Here is a 27,940-nt window from a genome sequence, read left to right on the forward strand (position 1 = left end):
CATTCCCAGGGCTTTAACCTTTATGCAGATGACTTTGAAACTATGCCTATACCCTTGACTACTCATGAGCGTCAGGCGTACAATTCCATCTTCCTGCTGAACATCTCCTGTACAATATCTTACTACACTGCAGGTGAGTATATCCATAACAAAATTTACTTGAAAACAGAATTGATTTTTTCTATTAGTAAAGTGATATGTGCTCAATGTAGCAAAGTTGGAAGATAGATAGAAAAGAAAAGCAACAAAAAAGAAATACAGTGTATCCACATTTGCCCCACTTAATGATAAATAGTAAACTATGCTATTTGTATTTCTAACTTAGGCATTTTTTCACATTCACTGGACATTCTAGATACCTTACCCCCAGTTATTTATACTTAAAACCTCTGCCATCTTTTCTCTTTTGGCCCTCATATGTCACCAGTCCCCAAGTCAGATAGTAAATATGCCTCTCTTTTCCCACTTCCACAGAACAGAGACAGCACTTTTTTACATGGCCGTTTTGGTATTATAGCCTCTTAGCTAGCTCTATTCTTTGCCTCCTCCAGTTCTCAGGTGTATCAAGCTAAGTTTATCTTCCCAGAACATCTATCTTTTCCATTGCCTGTAGATTGTAACACTGTGATGAGAACAATGGAGGGGATGAGAATAAGGTATTGGGGAACTGATAATTAGAAAAGTAGAAATAAGGTAGATCCCAGTCATAGAGAAATTGATGAATGGGTTTGTAAAGTCCTTGAAAGTAAGAAGTGATTGGAGTCCTTGAGGCCTAGTGAAGTCAAAAGGAAACCAGATGTCTCTCTTACTGTGGTCTTCTTGTGAGGAACACAGAAACTGTCATTAAGGGCTCAAGTGCTACTTAATATTTTTGTTTATTTTACTTAAAGTGCAGTTTTAAAACTTGAGGACTCGAGAAGCATAAGATATTGCCTAAGAAAATTTATTAATGCACGTGATAAGCAGAGAGATTTAGGCGTGATCAAAATGGGTTGATCTTTGCTCTTATGGACTTTTAGAGTCTGGTGTGGCATAAAGATATTTGTTTCAAAATAATCATGGAGATAATTATTTAGTCTGCTTAAGTGATCTGATAGGAAAGTGTCAGGTGCTAAAACAAAGTCAACGAGGGGACTGACCCTAGCCATAACATAGAGGTAAGAAGATACCATGTGGGCTTCAAGTAGTCTGACCTAGCTAACGAGCACAATGTGTGAGGAAGGAGGTGGTGAGAGGGAGGCAGCAGACAAATTAGGAAAGGTCATATATGCCAAACTAAATGTTAAGAGTAGTGATAGTGAAAATTCCTTACATTTATCAATTTATCAAAGCGATCTTTGTAATTTAAATACCACAGTAATGCTAACAAATAGGTCCTCTTATTTCCAGTTTCATAGATGGGGAAGCTGGGCCAGAGATAAGTAGAACATGACTCTTGGTACATAATTGTTGCTTAGTAAAAGTGGTTTGGCATTGAGCAGTCATTGAGGTTCACACTAAAGTCATCACTCACCTGGTAAATTTTTAAGAATAGATGCTTTGAGTTACACTTAGAATCTTTTCTCTCCCTCTTCTGATGATTCACTTTGGAGACTCCTTCAAAGCTTTCAAACCATTGAGAAGCCTTTGTATTTATTTTACTTTCTTAGATTCTGGGATGTATATTCTCAAAAAGATACAGTGGACCTGTTGCTCCTGGGGTGGGAATCAGGTTTATTCCAGCAAGGGAAGATCCTTGTCTTCTAGGATAATGAACTAGACTGATATCCTTCAACTTGGCAAGGTCAAGTCTGAGACTCTAGCCTGGGGTTCTTAATAATTGAGTTTTACTCATTTTTTTTTTTTTTTACCTGTTTGGGAATTTGACTAAGAAGTTATGTGATCCTAAATTACTCTTTGAAAATAACTCAGGTTTTAACTTCTATTCTCTCATTCCTTTCATTGTCCACTCTCAAGTAATAATGAAATTCCGTCTTTTCTACCTTATAAAATAAATATCTCATTCCTTGTTTCAATAGCCACATCTTCACAACTTGCCGGAATTATTGCAGCAGTTGCCTCGTGCCCATCCCTGTCCATCAGTTTGTAATCGACAGTGGTGATACTCCTCATGATGGTGTTATTCTCCAGTTGATATTCTCGTTTGGCATCCATCAGTGGATCCACATCATTTTTAGAATTAAAGGCTGAACTTTTTAGCATGACAGTCAGGGCCATAATGACTGTCATTCATTTGCCATTCATTCCAGTCTCATCTCTTACATCTATGATTTTTACATTCCAGGTATCTTATTGTGGCTCAGTACCTTCTTTTCTGTGGCTCACACAGTTGTCTCTGGCTAAAAGCACATTCCTCTTCTTAACATAGATAACTCCTGTGGGTCCTTTTCACTGTATCAGTATCACCTGCTCCAGAATGTCTACTGAAACCATGAGACTCAGGGAGACTGTTTCTGCTCCCGTAAAGTTCCATGATTACTCCAGATAGAAATCTTCTACTACTGTATTGGAATGTCTTTTTCTTCCAAAATGTATCCTTGTGTCCTAACATAGTATTTGGACATGTGGTAGGGACTCAAGGAGTATTTGTTCAATAAAAAGTTTTTCAGTTAATCATTGCATCAGTGCCTTAATTCTTAAGACATATCATTGATCTAAACATTTCTTCAATAAAAAATAGACTTCTGTTCATGATTGAAAGACTTCATCACTTTATGAACATTAATATATAAAAGTATATTTTGGAATTGAGAGATATGGCAAACACTTTTCTTGAAGAGACATTCTATATTTTTTTTCCAACAATAAAAACTGAGGAGGGTCCTTAAATACAGTCTCCACAGTTTGAAGTGAAATGTCATTCATTTGGATGTCAAATGGCAAAACCATATCTTTTTTTTTATGATTTTAGGGTATATTATATAAAGTAGTAACTTCTTGAAAGGTAATTATACAGAGTTAAAACCCTGAGTACTCATCAAAATCACATCAACCAACCAACCAGGTCAATGAGCAAGCTTGATCTGGAAGGGAAAACTAATGCTAATTTCTCAGGCTCAAAGAGCTTCTTAATGGTAGAAATAGAACCAGAACAGAAGATTTCCTGGCTTATTACCAAGAAAGCTTGAATAATTAAAAATGTATTTTCTCAGCACTAGGTGTTTTTGTGATGTCTTCAGCACTGAGGTATAAAGACAATCAAACTGGGAAGATACCCAGCCCTGTGGAAGTTCATGCCGTGGAGAAGAGGAGATGATGGCGTAGCCCTGGGAACACCCAAAGTCATCCACAGTTTGACTTCAAATAGCATTTCTAATATCATTTTTTCCCCGCCTCCATGATGAAGTCTAAATTTCAGCCATTTCACTCCTTGCCGTTCCTCGTTCATTTCCATGCTTATTGCCTCTGATCCTTTGTTCCTGTTCTTCCTGCTGGTTCATGTATCCTTCCCTTTGTGGGCACATCCAAATCCTACCTGATGTCTAAGACCCATCTGAAAGGGCAACTCCTCTAAAGAGACTTTCCTAGTTTTCTCTGTCAGTAGTAACTTCTTCCTCCTTTGAGTCCCATGCAACTTTTCTTTCCCTTGTTTGTAGCATTTCTCCGATTAAGCTTTGTGTTACAGTTATTTTCTACCTATCCAGATTTCCTTTATGATTTTTAGTAAATCCTGCCATTAGTTATTTTCTGCATTATTTAATGAAATTACTATAGAGTCAGCAAAGAGGTAGTGGAGAAGAAAGCACCAAGAAGGAGGAAAACCTAGCAAGGGCAGGCTTTTGGAAGCAAGAGGTAGAATATTTAAGAAAAGGATACTTAATAGTTTCAAATGTTTTATTACTTTTTGCTCTGAATCTCTACTTTTTTTTAATGTTATAAAACAGAGTTTATTATGCAATCCTTTGTCATAATGGATTGCATCTCTATGGTAAAAGTAAACTTTATAAACATTTTCATAACCAGAGATTAGATACAAAAATTAAGCATTTGTAAGTTGTTTTAATATAAGCAAAGACTGGCAAATGAGAAATGCCTCACTTGTGACTGGTCGTCTACTGGCAGTTATAACTCAAACTGGGACAATTTTTATGCGACAGCAGAAAAAAGAATAAGAAAATAGTTTGATAACAAATTTGTTGTATCAGAAAGTATTCTTGCACTTTCATTTAAAAATAAATAATAGTTACAATGAATCAGCAATTATACATTTTTATACACCATATGATGGCAACATAATACTTTAAGCACTTAGTTTAATAAGAAATGTACAACAATTTCAAAAATAAGTTTTGACAACGGCACTGGCAATTAGATGCAAAGAATATGCTTTAAGAAAAAAGATGACAGGCATAATATTAAAATACTCTAATTTGCCTTTCAATAAATATTTTTACTACAGCATTAACATATTGAAGTAAACTTGGTTTAAGAGTCTACTTTTTGTAGTTTGTGCTGTTCTGATATATTAACCTTTCTTTCTTATCACTTTTATTGAAATATAATTTTTAATTAGTTTATCAGCCTTACATAAAGCTGCTCTTTTAAGAAGAGTGATGGAAACATATTGATTTAAATTATTTTTGGGAGGACGATTTTCCCTATAACATGCTATATATAGCCACCAATTATTGAGTGTCAGACATAGTTCTGTGCATTCATATGCATTATTTTATTTACAGTCATAATGAGCTTATCTGATGGACACTTTTATGAACCCTATTACAGAGATGAGAGGACTATAAACAGGCCAGAAAATAGATAAACTAGCTAACAAGCACATAAAACTTTTCAAAAGTCTTACCAATAGTAAGAGGTCATGCTGGGACAGACCAGATTTGTCTAACTGCAAATCCTATTTTCTAGCCTTGTTATTCTGTTTCCTAATGCATGATAAACAGCATAAAAGTTTTTACGTCTCCTGGGCTGTTATATATTGCATTTAGAAGGTGCTCAGTCTATATTTTAGAAGAGTAATTTATTAATTTTTAACCTGTATACTTTTGGATAGATCTAATGATTGAATGAATTGAGTTTTTTGCATGCATCATTGCTGACACCATATGTTTGGTTTGACTTATTAACAGTCATCTTTCCTTTAGGCAGGAAAACCACTGTGCCTAAGGGACACAAGTCTCTAGTTTAAAAATTAAAGCTGAAAATAGTTGTGGTGCTTGTTGGTATCAGAAGGCAAATTAAGATGTATATGGTATTTGAGGGATCTGTATGCATGTATTGTGTGGTGTGTGTGTCTTAAGTTTAAAAAAAAATACACTAGACTCTAGAGGCTATCGTGTAAGTTCTCAAACTTTCTCAGTTCACCACATACAAATCCTTAGTGTTATTTTTTTCATTGTGCCTCTAGGCCAAAAGCAATACCTAACAATCCTGTTCATTAAATAGCACCAAATAACTTAATAAATGTTATGTTGTAAGAACTTAAAAGCCGTAAGAAAAAAAAAGAGAACATATAAATTAAAATTATTTGTTTTATTTTTAATCACTACAGTTTAATATAGGCAAGAGTATGGCGTTGGCCATGAAACAGCCTCTCAAACCTTTGAGCTGGAGTGGACGCCATCACCATACCACCCTCGTTTTCTGTTTCACCTTGGTTTTCACGTGATTTTTGCATTTCATCACAGAAACTCCCAAAGCCCAGTTTCCAAAAGATACAATGACATCAAAAGGAATGTAGTGTTAACACTGTGAACTACCTCAAGCCAGTGGTTCCTGGGGTGTCTAATGGATCTTGAGTACTACTGTATTTGCCTTGAAATTTTAAAATATCCTGTTGCACCCATGTGAGTTCACCATGGCACCCCAGAGCACCTTGGCATGTATTTTGGGAGTTACAACGCTAGAGGAATCTGGAAATTCCTTAAGAGTGAAACATTTAGGGCCCAAGATCTCTTGTTAGTTATTCATAAAAATGTATTTAATGGCTACTGAGTGGTATTGTCTCAAATGCTAAGTAATTCAAAATAGTTTTTTTGTAATACATTTGAGCTTACAGTTCAGAGATATTTTTCAGTTGTTTATTTATTTAGTTATAAACGTGAGATGACAGTTCTTCTGCCTTGATTCATTCCACCTTCTCATCCATGACCTTGTTTCATTCCTTCCCATCCTTTGTCCACTGTTGGAACTTACATTGCTATATGATCTTTTTATCTCTATCCACATAACTTATTTGCTTCAGCTGGGAGCATTAAACTCCAGATTAAAATTATTCTGATAAAAAAATCTGTTGTGCTACTGTATTAGTACTCATTTTCACATACACGCATATATATACACTGCCTTAAATTTAAGTATACATTCAGCATTTAATGAGAATACTTTTGAAAATGTATTTTAAAAGTAGATGATGATAATCCATCTACCTTTTGTTCTGCAAGGTAATTATTTATGAACATATAAAGCCAATATTTACTTTTTGTGCCATCTTATTCTCTTGTTTACTTTAGCTTACTTAATTCAATTTACTTCATCTAGCTTTATCTTCTGGTTGAGTAGAGACAAAATTTGCCTGTAAGCGATGATGACTAGCAGTAGGGCGAAATGAGAGCCATTGTTTATGTGAGAACTAAGGAAATTGCTCAAAGAGTTTGGGTGGTTCTGAATTGTGAACACATTTTTGTCAGAAGGGATCTTAAAATGGCAGAATTTTAATAGGCATAAAAGTAAATGAATTAGAGTAAAGATTTTGTTTTCTTCAGCCTGTTCCTTTCCCTGCTGGGGTTCCCTCTTGGTAATAAGAAATAAATATTAATTGTATTCATTGTGTAAAGAGTACTTGTATTACTAGTTCCATTCTATTCTGGAAGTCCGTTGTGAACATAAACTAACAGCCTCTTAAGAGTACATGTGAAGGATGAGGAAGAGGGTACCTTTCAGTGGGAGTGGATTTGCCATGGTATAGGAGTACGTGGAAGAACAAGCAGAACTTAGCAGAGCCTAGCAAGGCATAGGTTGGGACAAAACCTTGACCTCAGTCTGAAAATTAGCCTTAAACTTGTAGATATAAGTGTGCAACCTCAAAAATACCACAGGAGGTTGGAGGGTAGAATGTAATCATCATGAAGGCAAGGATTTTTTTCTAGTTATTAGAACATAACTAGCTAACTACCTGTATGTTCTAGTTATATGTTCCTAGTTATAATTCTGGAAAATTATAGGGATTTAATTTTTTTGTTAAAGAATGAAATTAGATGATACGAAATTAGACAAAAACCTAACTAAAGTGATTTTAGTGGGAGTGGAAAGAAAGTGATGAATGCAACATACCAGATATAATAGAAAACCTTAAATATACAGTAAGCCTGCAAGTATCCACTGGGAGAGGAGTAAGGAATTAAGAATTATTCTTTCACACAGCATGAGGATGTTATTGAATGCTTGCTTTGTAGAGTGCAGTGCTTGACACAGGGACTGCAGAAATTTGGTTCTAGCTATGGGGTGACTTGTTATTTTGTAGAGGAAGATTGTACCAGGTGAGTTCTAGGATATACAGCAAGGTGACTTGGAAGAGTGGTGATTAATTGATATGTTTCCGTCATTGGTTTGATGGGTCGAAGTCATGAAAACAGATGAAAGAGTTTCTGAACCACTGCCAGACTGTCAAATAACCTTTTCTTAAAAACTGGAAATAACCACTATCACTAGGATGTCAACCTGACTCTGATTTCAGTATCTGGGTTTCCCCTGAGTTTTCAAAACCAGCATAAGCCATTATGATGTCAGTTTTGACCATTTCAGCAATTATAGTTTGATTTTTTTAAATTTAAAATCATTGTGCAAGTTCCATATTTACTGTTGATTATATATTTACTTTCTGTTTTCCACACTGTTACTTCCTGGAAATATAGAGAACATGTTGGTGTCACATTTAGATCTACTGATTGTTCTATGACGTCAACACATGTATCATTTGGAATAGAATAAATTGATTCCAAGGTAGTATTTCTTAAAGAAATGAGAATGATCATGAAAGCATAATAATCCAGACTGAAACTTATTACAACAGATATGCACATAACTCTGGTGGAATAATGTTAATTTTCTCCTCCAATAAACATCTATTGATTGTTTACTGGAAGTAGGAGCTGAGTATAGAGTAAGTTCATCAGTATGCAGCACTAATTCACGAATACACAATAATGCATTTTAGAGGAAGAAGGAACCTTCATTTGAATTTATTTCCACCATAAAATCTTGAGCTCTTATTGTATCCTAAAGGTGGAGAAATAAGCCTCCGGTTTTGCAATATTAAAATAAGATCAATCTGCTCTCCAGGATTTTCAGTGCCTTGGTTAGAGATCCAAGCATAAATGCACAGCATGATCAGTGTCAGTGGTGTAGAATTTTTAAAATTCTGTGGGTTCATAAAGAAGAGATTCAGTGATTCCAGCTGTCAGGACAGGGAAGTATGCCACAAATGTGGTAATATTTAAGTGCACATTTGAAGGATGCATAGGATTTTCTTGAACAGAGTAGAGATGAGGAGGGAATTCAGGCTTTGGGAACAAAGATGTAGAAAGGCAAGGGAATCTGGAAAGTAATTTAGGATGTGTTTTAAAAAGAACAGGTCATCCAATGGGACCTGGCCATGGAGCACTTGAAGGAAGTGGCCAGAGAAGAGTTTGTAAAAGAGGTCAGAACCAAAGATATACAACATTGCATGACATGTCAATGAAGGTGTCTTTTTCTTGGGCATGTAAAAGCCACTAAATAGCTAAAACAGCAGAGAGTAATAGTAAGATTTACCTTTTGAAAGTGGATTCCAATGGAGATAAAGGTTTTCTTTCCTTTTTTTCTAAACTCTTATTATAGATTCAAAGGGATATGTATGCAGGTTTATAACATAGACATAGATATATTGCATGATGATGAGCTTTGGGGCATAAATTATCCCCTTACTCGGGTAGTGAGCATAGCACCCAACAGTTTTTCAACCCTTGTCCCTTCTTCTCTCCTCACTCTAGTAGTCCCTGGTTTCTATTGTCATTATCTTCATATCCATGGTTATGTCATGTATAGCTCCCACTTGTAAGTGAGGACATGCAGTATTTACTGTCCTGTTCCTGTATTAATTCACTTAGGATGATGCTATTCCTATCAATCAATCAACATCATTTTCCACAGAACTAGAAAAACTATCCTATGGAATCAAAAAAAAGCCCCATAGCCAAAGTAATACTGAGCAAAAAGAACAAAATCAGAGGTGTCACATTACTCCACCTCAAACTATAAGGCAACCTAACCAAAACAGCGTGATACTTTTACAAAAACAAACACATAGACCAAGAAACAGAATAGAGAACCCAGAAATAAAGATGTGCAATTATAGCCATCTGATCTTTGTTTCTACAAAGATCTACATTTATGTTTCTGCAGAGGATATGATTTCATTCTTTTTTTTTTTGGTTGCATAATATTCCTTGATGAATATGTACCATATTGTCCACTGATGAGCACCAAGTTGATTCCATGTCTCTGCTATTGTGAATAGCACTGCAATGAACATGCATGTGCACATGTTTTTTTGGTAGAATGATTTGTTTTCTTTTGGATATATATGAAAGAGTGGGATTGCTGGGTTGATTAGTAAGTAGTTCTGTTTTAAGTTCTTGCAGAAATCTTCAAACTGCTTTCCATGATGGCTGAACTCATTTTCATTCCCACCAAAAGTGTGTAAGCATTCTCTTTTCTCCCAAGCCTTGCCAGTATCTGTTGTTTTTGTGACTTTTCAGTAATAGCCATTCTGACTGGTGTGAGATGGTATCTAATTTGCATTTCTCTGGTGTTTAGTGATATGAGATACTTTTTCATGTTTGTTGGCTACCTGTATATTTTCTTTTTGAGAACTGTCTATTCATGTTTTTGCCCATTTTTAATGGGGTTATTTGTTTTCTGCTTGTTCAGTTATTTAAATTTGTTAGAGAGTGTGGATATTAGACAGCTATTGGATGTGTAGTTTGTGAATTTTCTCCCACTCTATAGATTGTTTACTCTGTTGATAGTTTCTTTTGCTGTGCAGAAGCTCTTTAATTGGGTTCCACTTGTCAATTTTTGTTTTTGTTGCAATTGCTTTTGAGGAGTTAGTCATAAATTATTTTCCAAGGCTGATGTCCAGAATGGCATTTTCTAGGTTATCTTCTAGGTTTCTTCCAGTTTGAGATCTTACATTTAAATCTTTAATCTATCTTGAGTTAATTTTTCTGTATGGTGAAAGATAGGGGTCCAGTATCATTCTTCTGCATGTGGCTAGGCAGCTACCCTGGCACCATTTATCGAATAGGGTGTCCTTTCCTTACTGTTCAGTTTTGTCAACTTTGTCAAAGATCAGATGGCTGTAATTGTACATCTTTATTTCTGGGTTCTCTATTCTGTTTCATTGGTCTATGTGTCTGTTTTTGTAATAGTACCGTGCTGCTTTGGTTAGGTAGCCTTAGAGTTTGAAGGTGAGTAATGTGGTATCTCTGGTTTTGTTCTTTTTGCTTAGTATTACTTTGGCTATTGGGAGTTTTTGATTCCGTGTGAATTTTAGGATAGTTTTTTCTAGTTCTATGAAAAATGATGTTAGTAGGTTGATAGGAATAGCATTGAATGTGTAGATTTTTGGGGGGTAGTATGGCCATTTTAAGGATATTGACTCTTCCAATCTATGAGCTTGGAATGTTTTTCCCTTTGTTTATATCATCTATGATTGTTTTTAGTAGTGTTTTATAGTTCTCCTTGTAGAGGTGTTTTACCTCCTTCCTTTGGTTAAATGTATTCCTAGGTGTTTTGTTTTATTTTTTTCTGCTACTGTAAATGGGATTGTGTTCTTGATTTGGCTGTTAGCTTGAACATTATTGGTGTATAGAAATGCTATTGATTTTTATACATTGGTTTTGTATCCTGAAAGTTTACTGAAGTCATTCATCAGTTCTAGAAGCATGAAATTTTACTGAAGTCATTAATAGTTCTAGGGAGTCTTTAGGGTTTTCTAGGTATAGAATGTATTGGCCATAAAGAGATAGTTTGACATTTTCTTTTCCTATTTGGAATTTTTAAAATTTCTTTCTCTTGCCTGATTACTCTGGCTAGCATTTCTAGTATTATGTTGAATAGGTATGATGAGAATGGGCATCATTGTCTTGTTCCAGTTCTCAAGGAGAGTGCTTCCAGTTTTTGCCTGTTCAGTATGATGTTGACTGTGAGTTGGTCATAGATCACTGTTATTATGTTGAGATATGTTTCTTTGATACCTATTTTTTGAGGGTTTTTTTTTTTATCATGAAGGATGTTGGATTTTATCAAAAGCTTTTTCTGAGTCTATTAAGATGATCATATGGTTTTTGTTTTTAATTCTGTCTGTGTGGTGATTGACATTTATTGATTTATATATGTTGAACCAACCTTGCATCCAGGAATGAAGTCTATTTGATCATGGTGAATTGACCTTTTTCTGTGGTGTTGGATTTGGTTTGCTAGTGTTTTGTTGGGGAATTTTGTGTCTATGTTCATCAGGGATATTGGCCTGTAGTTTTCTTTTTTCACTGTGTTTTGTCGGATTTGGGTATCAGGGTGATGCTGGCTTTCTAGAATGTGTTAGAGAGGAGACTCTTCATGATTTTCTTCAAAGTTTTAGTAGGATTGATACCAAGTTTCTTTTGGTATGACTGGCAGAATTTGGTTGTGAACCCTTCTGGCCTGGGACTTTTTTTGGTTGGTAGGTTTTTTATTAATGATGCAATTTTGGAAGTTATTATTGGCCTATTCAGGATTTTAATTCCTTCCTGATTCAATCTTGGCAGATTGTGTGTTTACAGAAATTTATTCATTTCCTCTAGAATTTCTAGTTGGTTTGCAAAGAAGTGGTAATAATAGTTTCTGATAATCTTTTGTATTTCTGTGGAATCACTTGTAACGTCACCTTTATCATTTCTGATTGAACTTATTTGGATCTTCTCCCTTTTCTTCTTTCTTAATTTAGCTTGTGGTCTATTGATCTTCATTTTTTCAAAGAACTGACATTTGGTTTCATTGATACTTTGTATGTATTTTTGGGTCTCAGTTTCATTCTGTTATGCTCTGATTTTAATTTTTTTTCTGATGTTAGATTGTCTAAGATCTTTCTAACTTTTTAAAAATATCCATTTAACACCATAAACTTTCCTCTTAACAACCCTACTTTTGCTGCAGCCCAGAGATTTTGGTATGCTTTGTCTGTTTTTATGTATTTCAAACTTTTTTAAAAAATTTCTTCATTTCATTGTTTATTAAAAAGTCATTCAAAAGCAAGTTGTTTTTACTTCCATGTAATTGTGTGGTTTTGAGAGATCTTCTTGGTATTGATTTCTATTTTTATTCCACTGTGGTTCAAGAGTATGATTATATGTTTTCAATTTTTTCAAATTTATTGCAACTTGTTTCATGTCTGGGCATGTGTTCAATATTGATATGTTCTGTTCAGATGAGAAGAATGTTTATTCTGTGTAGTTGATGGGTAGAATATTCTGTAGATGTCTGTTGGGCCCAATTGGTAAGTGTCAAATTCAAGTTCAGAATTTGTCAGTTTTTTGCCCTAATCATTTGTTCATACTGACAGTGGGATTTTAAAGTCTCCCACTATTATTGTGTGGTTGTCTGTCTTTTCAGAGGTCTAGAAGTACTTGTTTCATGCATCTGACTACTTTAATGTTGGATGCATAATATATTTAGGACAGTTAGAATTGAACTATATATTTAGTTGAACTATGTATTATAAATTATATATATAATTGAACTATATATTATAGTCCATAATATATTTAGGACTTGTAGAATTGAACCCTTTATTATCATGTAATGCCCTTCTTGGTCCAATTTGAGTGTTGCCAGTTTAAAGTGTGTTTTATCTGACATAAGAATGGCAACCTGTGATTTTCTTTGTTTTCTGTTTGTGTGCTGGATCTTTCTTCACTCCTTTACTTTGAGCCTATAAATGTCATTGTATATGAGATGGATCTCTTGAAGACAGCATATGGATGGATTGTGTTTTTCTCTCCAACTTGCCATTCTGTGCCTTTTAAGTGAGGAGTTTAGACCATTTACATTCAAGGTTAATATTGATCTGTGAGGTTTTGCTCTTATGAAGTTATAAGCTGTTCTGTTCTGAAATAAAAGCTTCTATTGTGTGGTTGCTTTATAGGGCTGGTGGGCTCTGTACTTGTGTGTTTTTGTGGTAGCCATATAGTTTTTTCATTCCCGTATTTAGAACTCCCATAAGGATTTCTTGTAAGGCTGGTCTATAGATTTTCTTAGCACTTGCTTGTTTTGAAAGATTTTTATTAATCTCCTTCACTTATGAGCTTGGTGAAATATATATATATATGTATGTATTTTTTTTTTGAGACAAAGTCTCGCTCTGTTGCCCAGGCTGCAGTGCAGTGGCACAATCTTGGCTCTCTACAACCTCCGCCTCCCAGATTCAAGCAATTCCTGCCTCAGCCTCCCGAGTAGCTGGGTCTACAGACATGCTCCACCATGCCTGGCTAATTTTTGTATTTTTAGTAGAGACAGGATTTCACTATGTTGGCCAGACTAGCCTTGAACTCCTGATCTCTTGATTCACCTGCCTTGGTCTCCCAAAGTTCTGGTATTACAAGCATGAGCCACTGCACCCAGCCAGGATATGATACTCTTAATTGGAATTTCTAATCTTTAAGAATGCTGAAAATAGATTCCCAATCTCCCCTGGTTCATAAGGCTTCTACTGAGATGTCCACTGTTAGCCAAAGGGGGTTCCCTTTGTCTGCAATTTGACATTTTTCTTTAGCTGCCTTTAAGATTTTTTTCTTTAGCATTGATCTTGGGCAATGTAGCGACTAGATGCCTTGCTGATGTTCATTTTGTATAGAATCTGGCAGATGTTCTCTGGATTTCTTGTATCTAAATCTCTACCTCTCTAGCAAGATTAGGGAAACTTTCTTGGATTATTCCCCCAAATATGTATTCCAGGTTTTTAAATTTTTCTTCTCTTGCAGGAATGCCAGTAATTTGTAGCTTTGATCTCTTTACATAATCCCATATTTCTCCAAGACTTCTTTATTAAAAAAACAATTCTCTCTCTCTCTCTCTTTTTTTTTTTTGTATACCTGACGGGGTTGGTTCAAAAGAACAGTTCCCAAGCTCTGAAATAGTTTCTTCTGCTTGGTTCAGTCTATCAATAAAGCTTTCGATTATATTTTGAAATTCCTTAAGTGAGCTGTCCAATTCCAGAAGCTATGATTAATTACTTTTTAAGATTGATCTCCTCCTTCATTTCCTGAACTGCTTTAGAAGTTTCTTTTTAATCTTGTATTGGACCTCATTGAGCTTCCTTGCAATCCATGATTTGAATTCTTTATCTGTCACTTCTGAGTTTGTATTTTCATTAGGGACCTTTGCTGGAAATCTAGTGCAATCCTTTGATGGTGTCACTACATTCCTATTTTTCAGAGTGTCAGAATTTTTGCACTTGCTCCTTCTCATTTGAAAATTCTGTCACTTATAATTTTTGTAATTATTTTCATGTTTGTAGAATTAATTCCTTTTTCTTTCTTTCCCTATGATACTATTGCTGTTTTTTTCTTTCTTTTCATTTTCCTTTCCTCGCTTCCCTAGGGTCTTTTGGTTTTGCCTCTGTAGCCTTATGTACTTCTTTCTGGAGGTTTTATATTGGGCTGTGCAGTTTGACCTATAAGCCAGTAGATAGTACTTATGCATGATAGCAGACTGCAGCCAATGTGGCTAGGTATATACCTGATCCTTGTTTACTGGCAGAAGCTCTCTGTTGCCTCAGGCAATGGGGTGATTCTTAGAATGCACAGTGGTCTGAGCCCCCTGCTCATCCCTGGGGATTGGGAGCCACAATGGGTGGGGCCAGACCAGGTAGATTCATCTACAGGGCCCCTAATGGCAGGTGCAAGCACCCTGTGCTGAAGAAGAATCTGGGGCAGCAACCAAGTGCCCAGTTGTGTGCCTTGGCATCAAGCTGGGAAACCGCCTCAGCCCCAATTGCTCTGCATGGAAAGGGTAGCAGCCTAAACTACTAATCCAAGAGAATAAGTGCTTCAGATGCCTAGAGATCTGCCTGCATGTAGAGCAAAGCGGCTCTCCTTGCACCACAATTTCTACACAGGACAGGTGGGATGGCTCAGGCTGCCAATTGAGGTAAGCTGATCCTTCTAATGGCTGGAGATTTGCCTGGGCATGGAGCAGAGAGGGCCTCATTGCCTCATGATCCATGTCCAGGGCAGGTGTGGTGGCTCAGGCTGCTGAGCCAGATGAGCAGGTGCTTTGAATGCCCAGAGTTCTGCGCTGGCATGAAACAGAGTTGGCCTCCCTGCATCCGGATCACTGCATAGGATGAGTGGCACAGCTCAGACTGCTGCTCCAGGTGAACAGGGTATCTGAATGCCTGGAGATTTACCTAGCCGTGGAGTGGTGAGGAATTTGCTGTACCACGATCTATGTCTATCAAGTGTGGGGTAGCTCAGGCTGCTGGTCCAGGCAAGTGGGTGCTCCAAAAGCCTGGATTTCTGCCAGGGGAGAGAACAGAGAGGGCCCTGCTGCACCACAGTCTCAGGGGAGCAGGATGGACACCTGCAGATTGGTTCCACCTTGCCAAGCTTGCCCTAGATTTACAGATACAAGTATTATTGCCCAGTAGAAACTGCAGCTTTACCAACTCTCCTCCTGTCCCAGGGTTGTGGCAGAGGAGAACACAATTCTGGCACCTACTGCTGAGGTGCTTTCCACAGGTCTGGCTGTGGAGGCTCCTGCACTGCTCTAGAGTGAGTGGTTCAGTCTCTGGCTAGAGATTAAAATGAATGGCTGCCTTTCTATGCCCTCAGATTAAAAATGGCATTCAGGTCTTGGTCATGAGTCTAGGAAAATGTCTGCAGCTTTTCCTCAAATCTTTTTTTCACAATGTCTCCAAGGCACTCCACAAATTAGCTCCAGGGCTTGGGAGGAAAAAGTGCTTTCCCTTGGCATGCTTTGCTGGGATCTCCAATGGAAAGGCAAATACAGAGGGAGGCTCTCTTCCTCTCTCACATACTGAAGCTTCCCTAACTTTTATTAGCTGGATGCTATCAAAGGGGCTGTTTGCCCATGTTCCCCTCCCTGGGATCTGGGGTATCCTTCATGATTCTGGTGGATTCCCATTTTCCTTCTTGAAATAAAGCCCACACAGTTGGTCTTTATGCACTGTCTTGCTATTTCCAAGTGGCTGAGGCATGTTAAAAGGCCCTAATATACTATCTTGGCAGGGGGAAAAAAGAAATAGTAGTTTTAAGATTAGGTCATACTTTAATATCACCTAGAGATGGCTTAAAAAAATACAAATTCCTGACCTCTACACTAAAACAACACAATAAAGAATCTCTGAGACATGCAACCTGGGGATGGGTATTCAATAAACACCTCAGGTGATTTCTTATGCTGCCAGAATGTCAATTGTCTGAAGACCTGTGCTTACATTTATGTTTATATTTGGAGAGAGAGACAGTGATGAGAGCCTAGTTGCTGAGTTCCCCAGTTAAGAGGCTCCCAGGCATCCAGCTGAGGAGCGATAAGGGGCTGAGCTGGAGCAGGAGCAATGCTGGGGGAGAGGAGGGGCAGGGTCAAGGACTACCTCTAAAGTAAAAGTGTTAGTTGGACACTGGAGCCTCTTTGGTTGAAGGAGTGAGGAGAGAGCTAGAAGATGACTTGAAGTAAAAATATCGCTAGACACACATTATGGCTGTGATGCTTGTGTGTATTTTTAGCTGAGTCTGTGACACCAAATGGACCATTTCAGGCTGTTGGGACAGAGGGCCAAAGTTTGATTTAATCTAAGTCATGAGGAAGGGGCCTTTGAAGTCAGCCACACCAGGTTCATTTTATAGATTAAAAAAACTGAGTCTCAGGGAGAGAAATACATTTGTCTGAATCTGTTTTGGTGACCAGTGAGTAAAATTAAGACCCATGTCTTCTGACTTTTCAAGCTTGTGTCTTCTGCTGTTAAATTATCTAAATAGTTCTTGCATCCATTATATTAACTTTTGTGATCTGATTGATTGTTTTGCCATTTAACAGCCCTCATAGCCCAAAGCTGAATCATGAACCTCATCTACACTACTATGAAGTGTGTGTTTAAGAGCACTGGAGACTTACGTGGTGAAGTTAATTATTTTCAGTGCAGTAATCCAGTGTAACACAACTTAGTTTAGAAGTTTCTGCTAGGCAAAAACTATACATTTCCAGCACAAAGCATAGAGCTTTAGCCACATTAGTCAATCTGTAAATGTGTGTTGAATAAGTGATCTAAAGCCAAGGGAAGTTTTTGAATTATAGTCATTTTTTAAAAGGAAATTTAACTGTAATGAATTCATCAGGTCTCTGCTTTGCCCAAAAGTACACACTCACTCTGAGTCACATGGTTCTCATTCCCTGAATAAGAAACAGCCAAGAGCGCTGTCAGCTGACAAAGAAAGGAAACAATGTCAGTACTAGAAATGCTCTGATCTAAATGTGACCCCTTGCCGGAATGTCAAAAATAAAAACTTTCCAAGTAGGCTGGCCCAGTGACCTCAACATACAAAAGTCTTTTCTTTCTAGAAACAAACTGTCTTCTTCTTGTTTCTGATCTGACGCACATGCATTCACAAACTCAAACACACATACACACACACACATATATTTTCCTTTTTGATTCTCTATGAAGGTATAGCCTACGCATTGCTTTTTGTATGGTCTTAAAATAACTCTTTATTATATATTTAAAATGCAAAATATTTATTCTTGAAGACCACCATATTCTACGATGAAAACCTCTGGACAAGCAGATTATTAAATAAGCCACAACTTGGCTCTTCATCTGATTAGATCCTTGAAAGAGATCATAAGACATCCTTTAAAAGCCTCAAGGCCTTGGAAGTTCTGAATAATCACAGAAGGCTTTTTTCCCCTATTATTCTGAAAAAAGAAAAGAAATGTAAAACTTCTTTGGGAAAACTGAAAGTTCATCTGTGGATTATGTGTCATGTGGAGACTATTTTGCCCCTTTATTTCATTGTTTAGACAACTGTGGGATATTTTTTAAAAATGCTTCTCTAATGTAACCCATGTAAAAAATACTGAGACTGTCATATGCTGGTCCTGACAAAATACTCTTTTTTTCCAGTGATACTTGCTTCTGCACACGTGCTCACACACTGGGGCCAGAGCCGTTGACCTTCATTCATTTTCACTAAGTGCTTAGGGAGCCTTCTCTCTTACAATTTCAATGCTGCTACCAATGTGAATATAACAATCTATAAAACAGCTTGCTAACCTGAATTAGAACTTACCATCATAAAACTTTGAGCTCATAATTAAGGGTAAACTTTTCTTAGAGATATGTTGACTGTGTTTTCTTAGATACAACCCACTTTTAGCATTTTACTCTTTCCAAGAAAAGTTGACTTGTTAAATACACACTGACTTTGTTTTAATTTGTGTAACTTTATGAGACTCTTAACATAAATAAATTCCCAAATCAGAATAAAAAGACTTCATCTGGTCACATACTTTTGGGGTTTTGGGATCAGAAAATATAAGCCAGTCTTCATTAGCTCCTATCTTCAGCAACTATTAATAGACAAGAGTTTGAAGTAATGGGATTTTGTTCATTTTTGTTACTCAGCTGAAATAATTTTTTTGCCATAAACTCTGATCTGAAACTCTGATTTCAGAACTTGTGCCATATTGTCTTTCATATTTTTTTAGCATGCTGCCAAAAGAGAAGGAAAACTCAAGTATTGACTAGTTCTAATGTACTATCTGGTTGCCTTGCATATATTAATTCACTTCGTCCACATGACAACACTGTGCAGTACAAATTATTATTGCCATTTTGCAGATGAGGAAGAATGAACTTAGAGTGCTTAAGAAACTTGGCAATATTCAATCAGAAAATTAAGCATCAGAGAAAAATTGATACCAGCTGATTCTAACTTATTCTAAAACCAATCCTTATCCTTAAAAAAACAAAACAAAAAAATCCCAAAACTTATTTAGTGTTTTGCTTTAGGAAGGCTTTTCTTATCCAATAGGTTATAGAGTATTTAAGGGTAGAGACCATCTAGTTTACTGTTGTATTCTGAGCAGCTAGTCCAGAAACTGGCACCAATGAATAGATGTCCAATAAATATCTGTTCAGTCAAATTCAGTGAGATGGTACTGGTACATAAGCCTGCAGAAGAGAGAGTACAGTCTATAGTTTAGTAGTTGAGAGTATTCAATGCTGATAAAAGACTGTGAGCTCTAGATTCAGACAGCTCGGGTTTGTATTATGATTTCTCAAGCTTACTATCTGTATAATTTGAGAATGTTACTTAGACTAAGTCTCAATTTTTTCACTTTAAAATGGGGGTAATAATTTTACCTTCTCGATCACTATGTAAATCACATTTCTCATGGTTAGTAAACACGTAGTAAATAGTAGCTATTATTATAACCTTTAATTGGACTAGATTGTGGATCCCTTTTAAACATACTCCATAATTTATTTATTATGTTTATTGTTTAAAATATGTCTTCCCATTAAAATATAATCTCCATGGTGTCAGGGATTCTCATATTTTAATCAGAATATCCCAAATGTTTAGAACAGTGTTGCCCAATTGAATGTTTTATACTGATAGAAATGTTTTATATTGGCATAGTCTAATAGAGTAGCCATTAGCGACGTGTGGTGACTGAACACTTGAAATGTAGCTACCTAGAGTGACAGAGTACTTGAATTAAAATTTTTCTTTAGTTTTTGTTCATTTAATTTAAATATCCATGTGTGGTTACTCGAATACTGTATTAGCACAGGTCTAGAATATTACATGGTACACAGAAGTTTCTCAGTACCTATTCATTAAATGAAAGAATTCCCTTCTGAACTAAAAAATCATAACAAAGCTGCATGATTGCATATTTGGTTTACTCTTTAAAGATTATCAATAAAGATGAAACACTTTACTGAGTGACTTCCTCACCTTGGAGGCCGCATGAAGTTCTAATACGATTTGGTTTACAATTGTAATATGTTTTTCATTTTTATTTCTTTTTGGTGTCAGGTCAAGAAAGATTTGGAAACATGACAAGAGTCTATTACCGAGAAGCTATGGGTGCATTTATTGTCTTCGATGTCACCAGGCCAGCCACATTTGAAGCAGTGGCAAAGTGGAAAAATGATTTGGACTCCAAGTTAACTCTCCCTAATGGCAAACCAGTTTCAGTGGTTTTGTTGGCCAACAAATGTGACCAGGGGAAAGATATGCTCATGAACAACGGCCTCAAGATGGACCAGTTCTGCAAGGAGCATGGTTTCGTAGGATGGTTCGAAACATCAGCAAAGGTAATGTGACTTTAAATAATAAGCTTATCATAGGCAAGATTAACAAAGAAAATGGCACATAATCATCGCCATTATCATAATGATAATAATATGTTTGTTTAGTGATTTATGATTTCCCAACTGCTTTAAATTCTTTCTCATTTCAAGGTGATGAGTAGGCAAGGCAGGAATTATTATCTGCAATTTAAGATCATTGTGGCAAAAGGAGCAAAGCAACTTGTACAAGGTTATAATAATAATAGTTGGTAACTGTGTTTGCTTTTTGAGGTCTTACTATAAGCCAGGCATATTTTCCATTTTTTTTTTTTTTTAATGAGACAGAGTTCCACTCTTGTTGCCCAGGCTGGAGTGCAATGGTGCAATCTCTGCTCACTGCAACCTCTGCCTCCCAGGTTCAAGTGACTCTCCCACCTCAGCCTCTTGAGTAGCTGGGATTATAGGCATGTGTCACTGCGCCTGGCTAATTTTGTATTTTTGGTAGAAAGAGTGTTTCTCCATGTTGGTCTGGCTGGTCCTGAACTCCCAACCTCAAGTGATCCACCTGCCTCAGCCTCCCAAAGTGCTGGGATTACAGGCATAAGCCACGCGCCCGGCCTCCGAGCCAGACATATTTGCATGCATTTTACCGTTTAGTCCTCAGAGAAACTTCATTAGGTGAGTATTATTTTACAGTAATGCCTTATTCGTGTGTTAGTTAATTTACACATTCAATATTTAATATGTTCACCTGTGTGTCAGGAATTGTGCTTGTTCCTGTGAAAGAAAAGATGGTAAACACCACATTGGGCATACTGGAATAGTGGAGTAACTGAGAATAGACAGCAAACACAAATGTGAAGAACACAGCATAGCTTGGCCATGCTGATTCCCCTGGGTGGCAGAGAAGTGACCGGAGGGAGAGCTGAGGCAGGGCTGGAAGATGAAGGATCCTGTGTAGTGGATAAGAATTATGTACTTCCCATAGCACCCTCATGTTGTCAATTGGTATGTCAGGTGCCTGATTTTTGTTCCGCTCTCTTTTTGTTTGTGCCTGTATTTTAAAAATCTCAGTATCACAGAAAAAAAATCTTTCATGGCAAAATTTGAAAATCCGTAAAAAACCATAACTAAAATTTTAAAAATAACTATTTTTGCTGTATTTTCTGATTTTTGTTTGTGTGCATATAATTACATTATTTGAATTCCATTATACATGGTTTTACATCATGATCTTTCCACTTTTATTCAAATATTAAATGCTAGTTTTTTGGGGATTCAGCTGTGAATAAGATAGCCATGGGCTCCGTACTTACAGAGTTCACACTTTGGCCTTATAGTGAACATTTGTGCGCCTCATTACCAAATGGTTTGAAAATATTACTGGAATTGTCATCATTCCAATAGGCTGAGGAGGAACCTCTAATGCGTTTTCTGCTGGAAAGTAGAATGGTTCACTTTGCCTTGGAGAAACTAGGAAGAAGGATTGAAGGGTGGTGAACCAGGAGACAGAGTGGCATGGTAGTTACCGTGTTCTATGGGAACATAATGAGACTTTAAACTGGAGTCGAGGCTGTAGACGCTGGAAAGAAAACCTGGATTTGAGAATACCACTGAATTACAAAGAGCAGCACAATTAAGCAAGCACTTGGATTGGAGATGATGGCGGGGAGGAAGAGCCTGGTGGTCCCACTTTTTCTGTCACAGTGGGATGTTCTTTTCTTTCAATCCTTCCTATGGAGAGCCCTGATGCCTGTCTCCTGGCTCTTCTGTCACTAGCTACTTTTCTGTTTGTTAAGTTGTTATTCCTCAGTTGCCAGAGTTCCTGTTTTCCTTTTGAGGCCCCAGTGTGCCAGTGTGCTTTCCCCTTTTATTCTATTTAAAATTTCTGTTTCCCTGTTTCTTAGGACTCTTCCTTTGGTTCAGGATACGTTCCCCATCATTTTATATTTCTTGACTGTCATTGAACCTTTTTAGTTTATGTGGTTGAGGGATTTCTTGCTGTAAAGGGAGATAAGTAGAGCACAACTGAAAGGCATGATTAAGTTACAGAAATTTAACAAGCATGGTATCTTTGTAGTCTGTCTTCTTTTTTGAATGTTAGCCTGTTTCTTTTTTAAATTCCAAAATGTGGGTGAATTCACTGATTTTCATTTCCTTTTAGCTCCACACTGAATTTCACTCCAAATTTCCTGTGTATTCCTTTAAATTGCTTTCTTTCAAAAAGTGTCACTCCCCAGCCCAGAAGCCTCCAGGCACAGGGGAAAAAGAGTAGGTCTTTGGAACTCCTTGTCTTAGTTGATTACATTACATTGTAAGTATAAACTAGGCTAAATGACCCATATTTACATGAGGAGGGGAGTCTTTTATTCATTCATTCATTCATTCATTCAATCGATACTATCAAATACCTGTTATATGCCACATAAATGTTCTAGGCGCTGAGAATTTAGAAATTTATGAAACAGAACTTTGCCTTCATGGATAACAACAACCACAAAACAAATAAAATATACAGTGTGGGATAGTGATTAAGTGCTAATAAGAAAAAAGGGAAAAGAAAGAAAAAGGCCTGTGAATCTGTAGGGAGGCTTGAAATTACTTCTGGGTCAAAGACCTCTGAACACATTTTTCACCTCAGTTGAACATTCCTTGCTCATCCACTAGAGTGTTAAACTGTCTGCTTAAGGACACATGTTTATTAGCTTTAGGAATCGCTAACCCACATTACTTAGGTACTGGATTTCTAATCCTCCAAATCTCTGTAAGTGTGCACTTTGAAGAGAAGCTTTGTATGGTGTTGGGGAGAGGGGACATGGGATTTCACAAGCTAATATAATCAAGAGAATACAAGGCCTAATTGTAAAATAGCCATGTTCCACATCTCTTTTCCTTTCAAACATAATGCTATTGAGGTTGTCCTTCTGAATGTCTTAACGAAAATGGCTTGCCTGTGCCAGGTTAGTATTCAAAGTCAACACTTGGAAGCTCAGGAACAGTCCTGCAGCACTGACAAACTGGAGTGTCAAACTGTTTTAAAAATCTTTTTAAAGATCTCTGATAAAGCTCTGCTAACTTTCTGAGTACAGTATTACAACATTTGCAAACCAGAAGCCTAGATCAAACTGTCTGCCTGAAGCAGAGATGGTAATTTTTAGGGACAGCTACTAATTCTTTCCTTCATTTTGAGATCAAAGAACATTTCCCGTTGGTATCTTTCTCTTATACAGTCAGTCTACTAACAATTAGAGTTCTTTTGAGTGGTGACATAACGTCTGGTGGTAAACATGTGATTCCCTGTCTTCACATTGCTGAAATTTCTGAGTCAGACTTCTGGCTTTGTCCCCATGGGCACATCCTGCAGAAATTCTTCGGGTATCATCATTAGCTTGGACATCTCTGCAACTGAAACTTTTAAGATCTTAATAAGTTAATCATTGAAACCAGCCTCTGTCTTACCACTGACACCACTGCTGAGGCAAATTTACCCCCTTGCTTTTCAATCCTATGCAGTAAATTTCGTTGAGAGTTTTATGGCTAATGCTGTTGCTGGAGCAATGCGTGGTAGTCCCTGGCTGGCAAGTGAATTAAGAGAGAAAAAACAGAAATTAAATACATATTGGTGTATCTGGTTTTTCACATTATCTCTTCCAATGTTAAACCAAAGGAAAGAAAATAGTCTTTTCTAAGTCAGATATTCCTTGGTTTTCAACCTTTGTATTGTTTTTTTTTTCTTTCTTGGCTATATTTCCTTGAATTATTCCTGTGGATTCTCTAGGTGATATATAATTGGGGTAATCATGTGTCCCAGTTTGTCCCCCAAATTCCTGGTTTATACCTAGTGTTCCAGCATAATTATTAATAATACCTTCATTTTTAATTTGTAATTTAAATTTACATGGCCACCTGTAGATCATGAGCTCAATTCATTTTACTCTGTACATCATACTTTAGCTCTAATAATGGGATATTTTAGTATTCCTGTGCCCATATTCCATTTTTATAATCTGCTTTGGCAGTTCTGTTTATTTAGGATAAGGATCCTGCCCTTCTCTTGTTAGTATATTTTCAGGGCCCATCTCAGAGGCTGACTGAGCTCTGCTACCTGCTGAACAAATTGGCTGGTATATTCTTGGTGCCCATTACCTGACTCTCCATCAGTTGCTGTTTTTTAATTAAATCTCTAATCATACCCACCCACCTTCTAGAGCTGCTGTGAGCATTAAGAGATAATGTATGTGGGGCCCAGATGCATAATATCAGATCCCACCACGTGTAGACACACACTTCACACACTCTACACCATTCCGACTGTCTCTCCCCACGGTCCATATGCTGATCTGGCTCTGATGCACACAACAGTCGCACTCTGATGAAAAGGTTTGTTTCTATATCTTAGCCTTTTCCAGCCTGCTCTATTCTGCTCGCATAATGGAATGGATCAGGTGTGACTATGTTCAGAAATACACCACCACAAACACGAGTGTAGGTGGGAAAGGATGGAGCAAGTTGTATATATGCAATAGTGGAGACAAAAGTCAAATGCACAGAAAGAACATCCATTGCCTCCTGCTCTTACTCCCCCTACCCCAGTCCTACTCCTGACAGATATCTTTGGTTCTTTCTGTGCTATTTATAGTGACTTCTTGGACTCACCCTCTCTCCCAGAATGTTCTAAGAGCAACAGGTGCCCTGGGAAGAAACTTTCCTTTGTTAAATTATTCTCAATTTTAGCCTCTTCTCTGAAGCTAAAAATAAAAATGTTAATATGTATCCTTCTGCTGAGAAAAGAATATATCTAATACTGTTCTCTGTGAGATGGTATTAGTTTCTTTTAGGGGGAAGAGCAGATGTTCCATAGTGTAGTGGATATTTTTCGTGTTTTCTGGCTTTCTAACAACTGTTAAATACATTTGCTATCTTTGGGAAATTTTCAGCCATAGGAAGCTCACCTCGCCAGGAAGAACTCATAAAACTTTCTTCTTTTGCTTCCTTTGCAACTAGACACAGGCAGATGACCTAGATTCCACCAATTGTAGGTTGTAGGCATCCATCTCCAAATAATGCAGATGAAGTTATAAGATATACCTCCACTGACTTAATTTGTCACAGCATATTTTACCCTATAGTTTTGCTTGATCTGGTTTGAGCTGGGTATACTTAGGGACGTAAAAGGAAGACCCTTCTTTGAAATCTAAAACCTGAGCAAAGTTAGAATCATAATATACAGGAAACGATGGCTGTGTTTAATAATGATTTCACATAATGACCACCAGACTGTAGTACAACTATTTGAATCATTACCTCTGAGAGAATATTAATGCCCTACGTAAAAAATGAAATTTTTTTTTCTGAGGTTGGGAATAGTTGAAGTGTATGAGCCTCAAACTTAACCTAGTTGTCTATTTAAGGATCAATATAAATTAATAACAATATTTTATCTTTAGCTAATTAATTCTCTAGAGGTTCTCTAAGTCAATGCTTATAATTTACTGGATAATCTGAGATCTAACTGTGACTAAGATGCAGTAGAAATGGACCATCAGAGGATATAACCATAGTTTGGTTTGTGGAAGACAAGGCGTTGCATATGTCATTCTATCCTATGTGGTTTATATTTTCATTACTTCGAGCTCAGATCTTTCCTGTTTCATGCTTGGACAATTATAATAACCTGACTCCAGATTTTGCTAACAGTAGTCTGTTTTGCATGCTGTTAAAAACTTAACCTGCTCAAGGGATGACTTTGATTTTTTCACTGCCTGGTTGAAAAATCTTCTGTAGGTTCTACTCGTTAATGATTTAAATTTAGATATCTTAGAACATGCATGAACAAACTATGGCCTGTGGGCCAAATATGGCCTGCTCTGTATTGTAAATAAAGTTTTGTTGGAACTCAGCCCATTGGTTTATATGTTAACAATGGCTACTTTCACGTTACAGCTAAAAAGCTGAGCAGTTGCAGCAGAGACCTTATAGCCTGCAAAGCTTCAATTATTTACCAGTTGACCCTTTACATTTCACAATTTACCACTGATGTCTCAAAATAAGAATAGCTTCTCTTTAGCCAAGCACTGTGCTAGTGGCTTTGCATGCATTTTAGTTTATGCTTGAAATAACCTTGTATGGTAAGTATTGTTACTTTTCCTATTTACAGGTGAAGAAATTAAAGTTTATATTAGAGAGTGACCAGCTAAAGACCTCATAGTGGTGTGTGGAAGAGTCAGGATTTCAAGCTAGATGTACTGACGGAACAGCTTAGCCACCTAACCACCACGTGGATCTGCCTTATAACCTTACCCAGCCTGATCTTATATAATAATTATTTATTGAGCAATTGATACATGGTAGACCAGGGACTGGGATAGCTACATGAGTAAAATGTAGTCCTGATCTCTAGGAGTTTAAAGTCTAATGACAGATACACAAATGTGTAAATACGTTTTCCAAGAAATGTGACAAAATGGAATAATCCACATGGAATTGTTGGGTGAGTTGGATAAGGAAGGGCCCTTTCTCACGTGTACTTTTCTTCTAGCCATTGTCAGGCACCTATCTTTTTCTCATCTTTGTGCTTTAGTCCATGATACTCACTCAGTATGGGATTATAAGGCAGTAGACATTCTTTGTATTTCATTTTGCTCACAAAGTCCAGCTCTGGATGTGAGAGAAGAAACGTAGAAAAATACCCTGGCTTTAGTAGTAAGGAGTCTTCAGAACTCAGATTAGAATCTCTGATTCTGATACTCTCCCCGACAACTACTTCTTGCTCTGGCTAAATATTAACTCTTTCTTCAGGAATTGCCTGACCCCAACACATTTTTCTGCAGATACCTATGGAAAGAGACTTAAGCAATTCAGGGCACCATGGGCCGGCTGTAAAAGAGGATCCATGTTTCAGTGCACAGGATTCTCCAAGAATCTCTTGAAATTACATGTGCAAATTTTTCATGCCCATGTATTATTTGTAGAAAGGGCAATCATTTAATGCATACTAAGAACCTTCTGGGCGTTTTCACGGCTATTATCACTAATTCTTACAATAATAAAGCTTTATCCCCATTTTTCATGGAGAGGAGAAGTCATGGCATGATTAAGGGACTTGTCCAAATCCATGCAGCCTTGTGTCATGATTCTGACCCCTAGCTTTCTGGTCAAAGCCCACACTTTCCATGATCTGTGAAAGTGCCTTCTTTATTTTCTCAGCAGTCTTTCTCAAATTCAGAATTCCTGGTGAACCTAGAGCTGGGTCTAGTTGAGGAAAGGCCTGTTTTTCTGAGGTCAGAAGGATGCAGTCACTCAGAAAGCTCTGTACACTGCAGCCTTATCTCTCTAGGCAAGGACCATCCATCAGAAGAGAGGGCTAAACTGCACTGTATGGGCTGCCCTGGCATATATATTTCTCTTAGGTGGTGCCAGGCATGTGGGTTGGAGAGATGACACCTCTTGAGGAAACCTGTAGACGCCATATGTAGAGGCCATCATATATGATATATGAGGTTAGGAAGATAGGAGGGGAACACAGACTTGTAAAATCTGTAGCATTGCCAAAGGCAGAGATGGAAGGAGAAAGATATTCTAGGC

At 37.1% G+C, this 27,940-nt stretch overlaps 1 protein-coding gene across 1 annotated transcript in view; it reads left to right on the forward strand.

The window, feature by feature from the left end:
- RAB38 (RAB38, member RAS oncogene family) overlaps nucleotides 1-27,940 on the forward strand; it is a 62,130-nt gene that overhangs the window by 7,582 nt on the left and 26,608 nt on the right. Inside the window, exon 2 of the mRNA XM_032295825.1 lies at nucleotides 20,100-20,380. Within this exon, the coding sequence (XP_032151716.1) occupies nucleotides 20,100-20,380 (281 nt within the window). The remainder of the gene's footprint in view (nucleotides 1-20,099; nucleotides 20,381-27,940) is intronic.

This window comes from Sapajus apella, unplaced genomic scaffold, assembly GCF_009761245.1.
Source record: "Sapajus apella isolate SASKATOON/1434 unplaced genomic scaffold, GSC_monkey_1.0 scaffold34, whole genome shotgun sequence".
In the NCBI taxonomy this organism is placed as follows: Eukaryota; Metazoa; Chordata; class Mammalia; order Primates; family Cebidae; genus Sapajus; species Sapajus apella.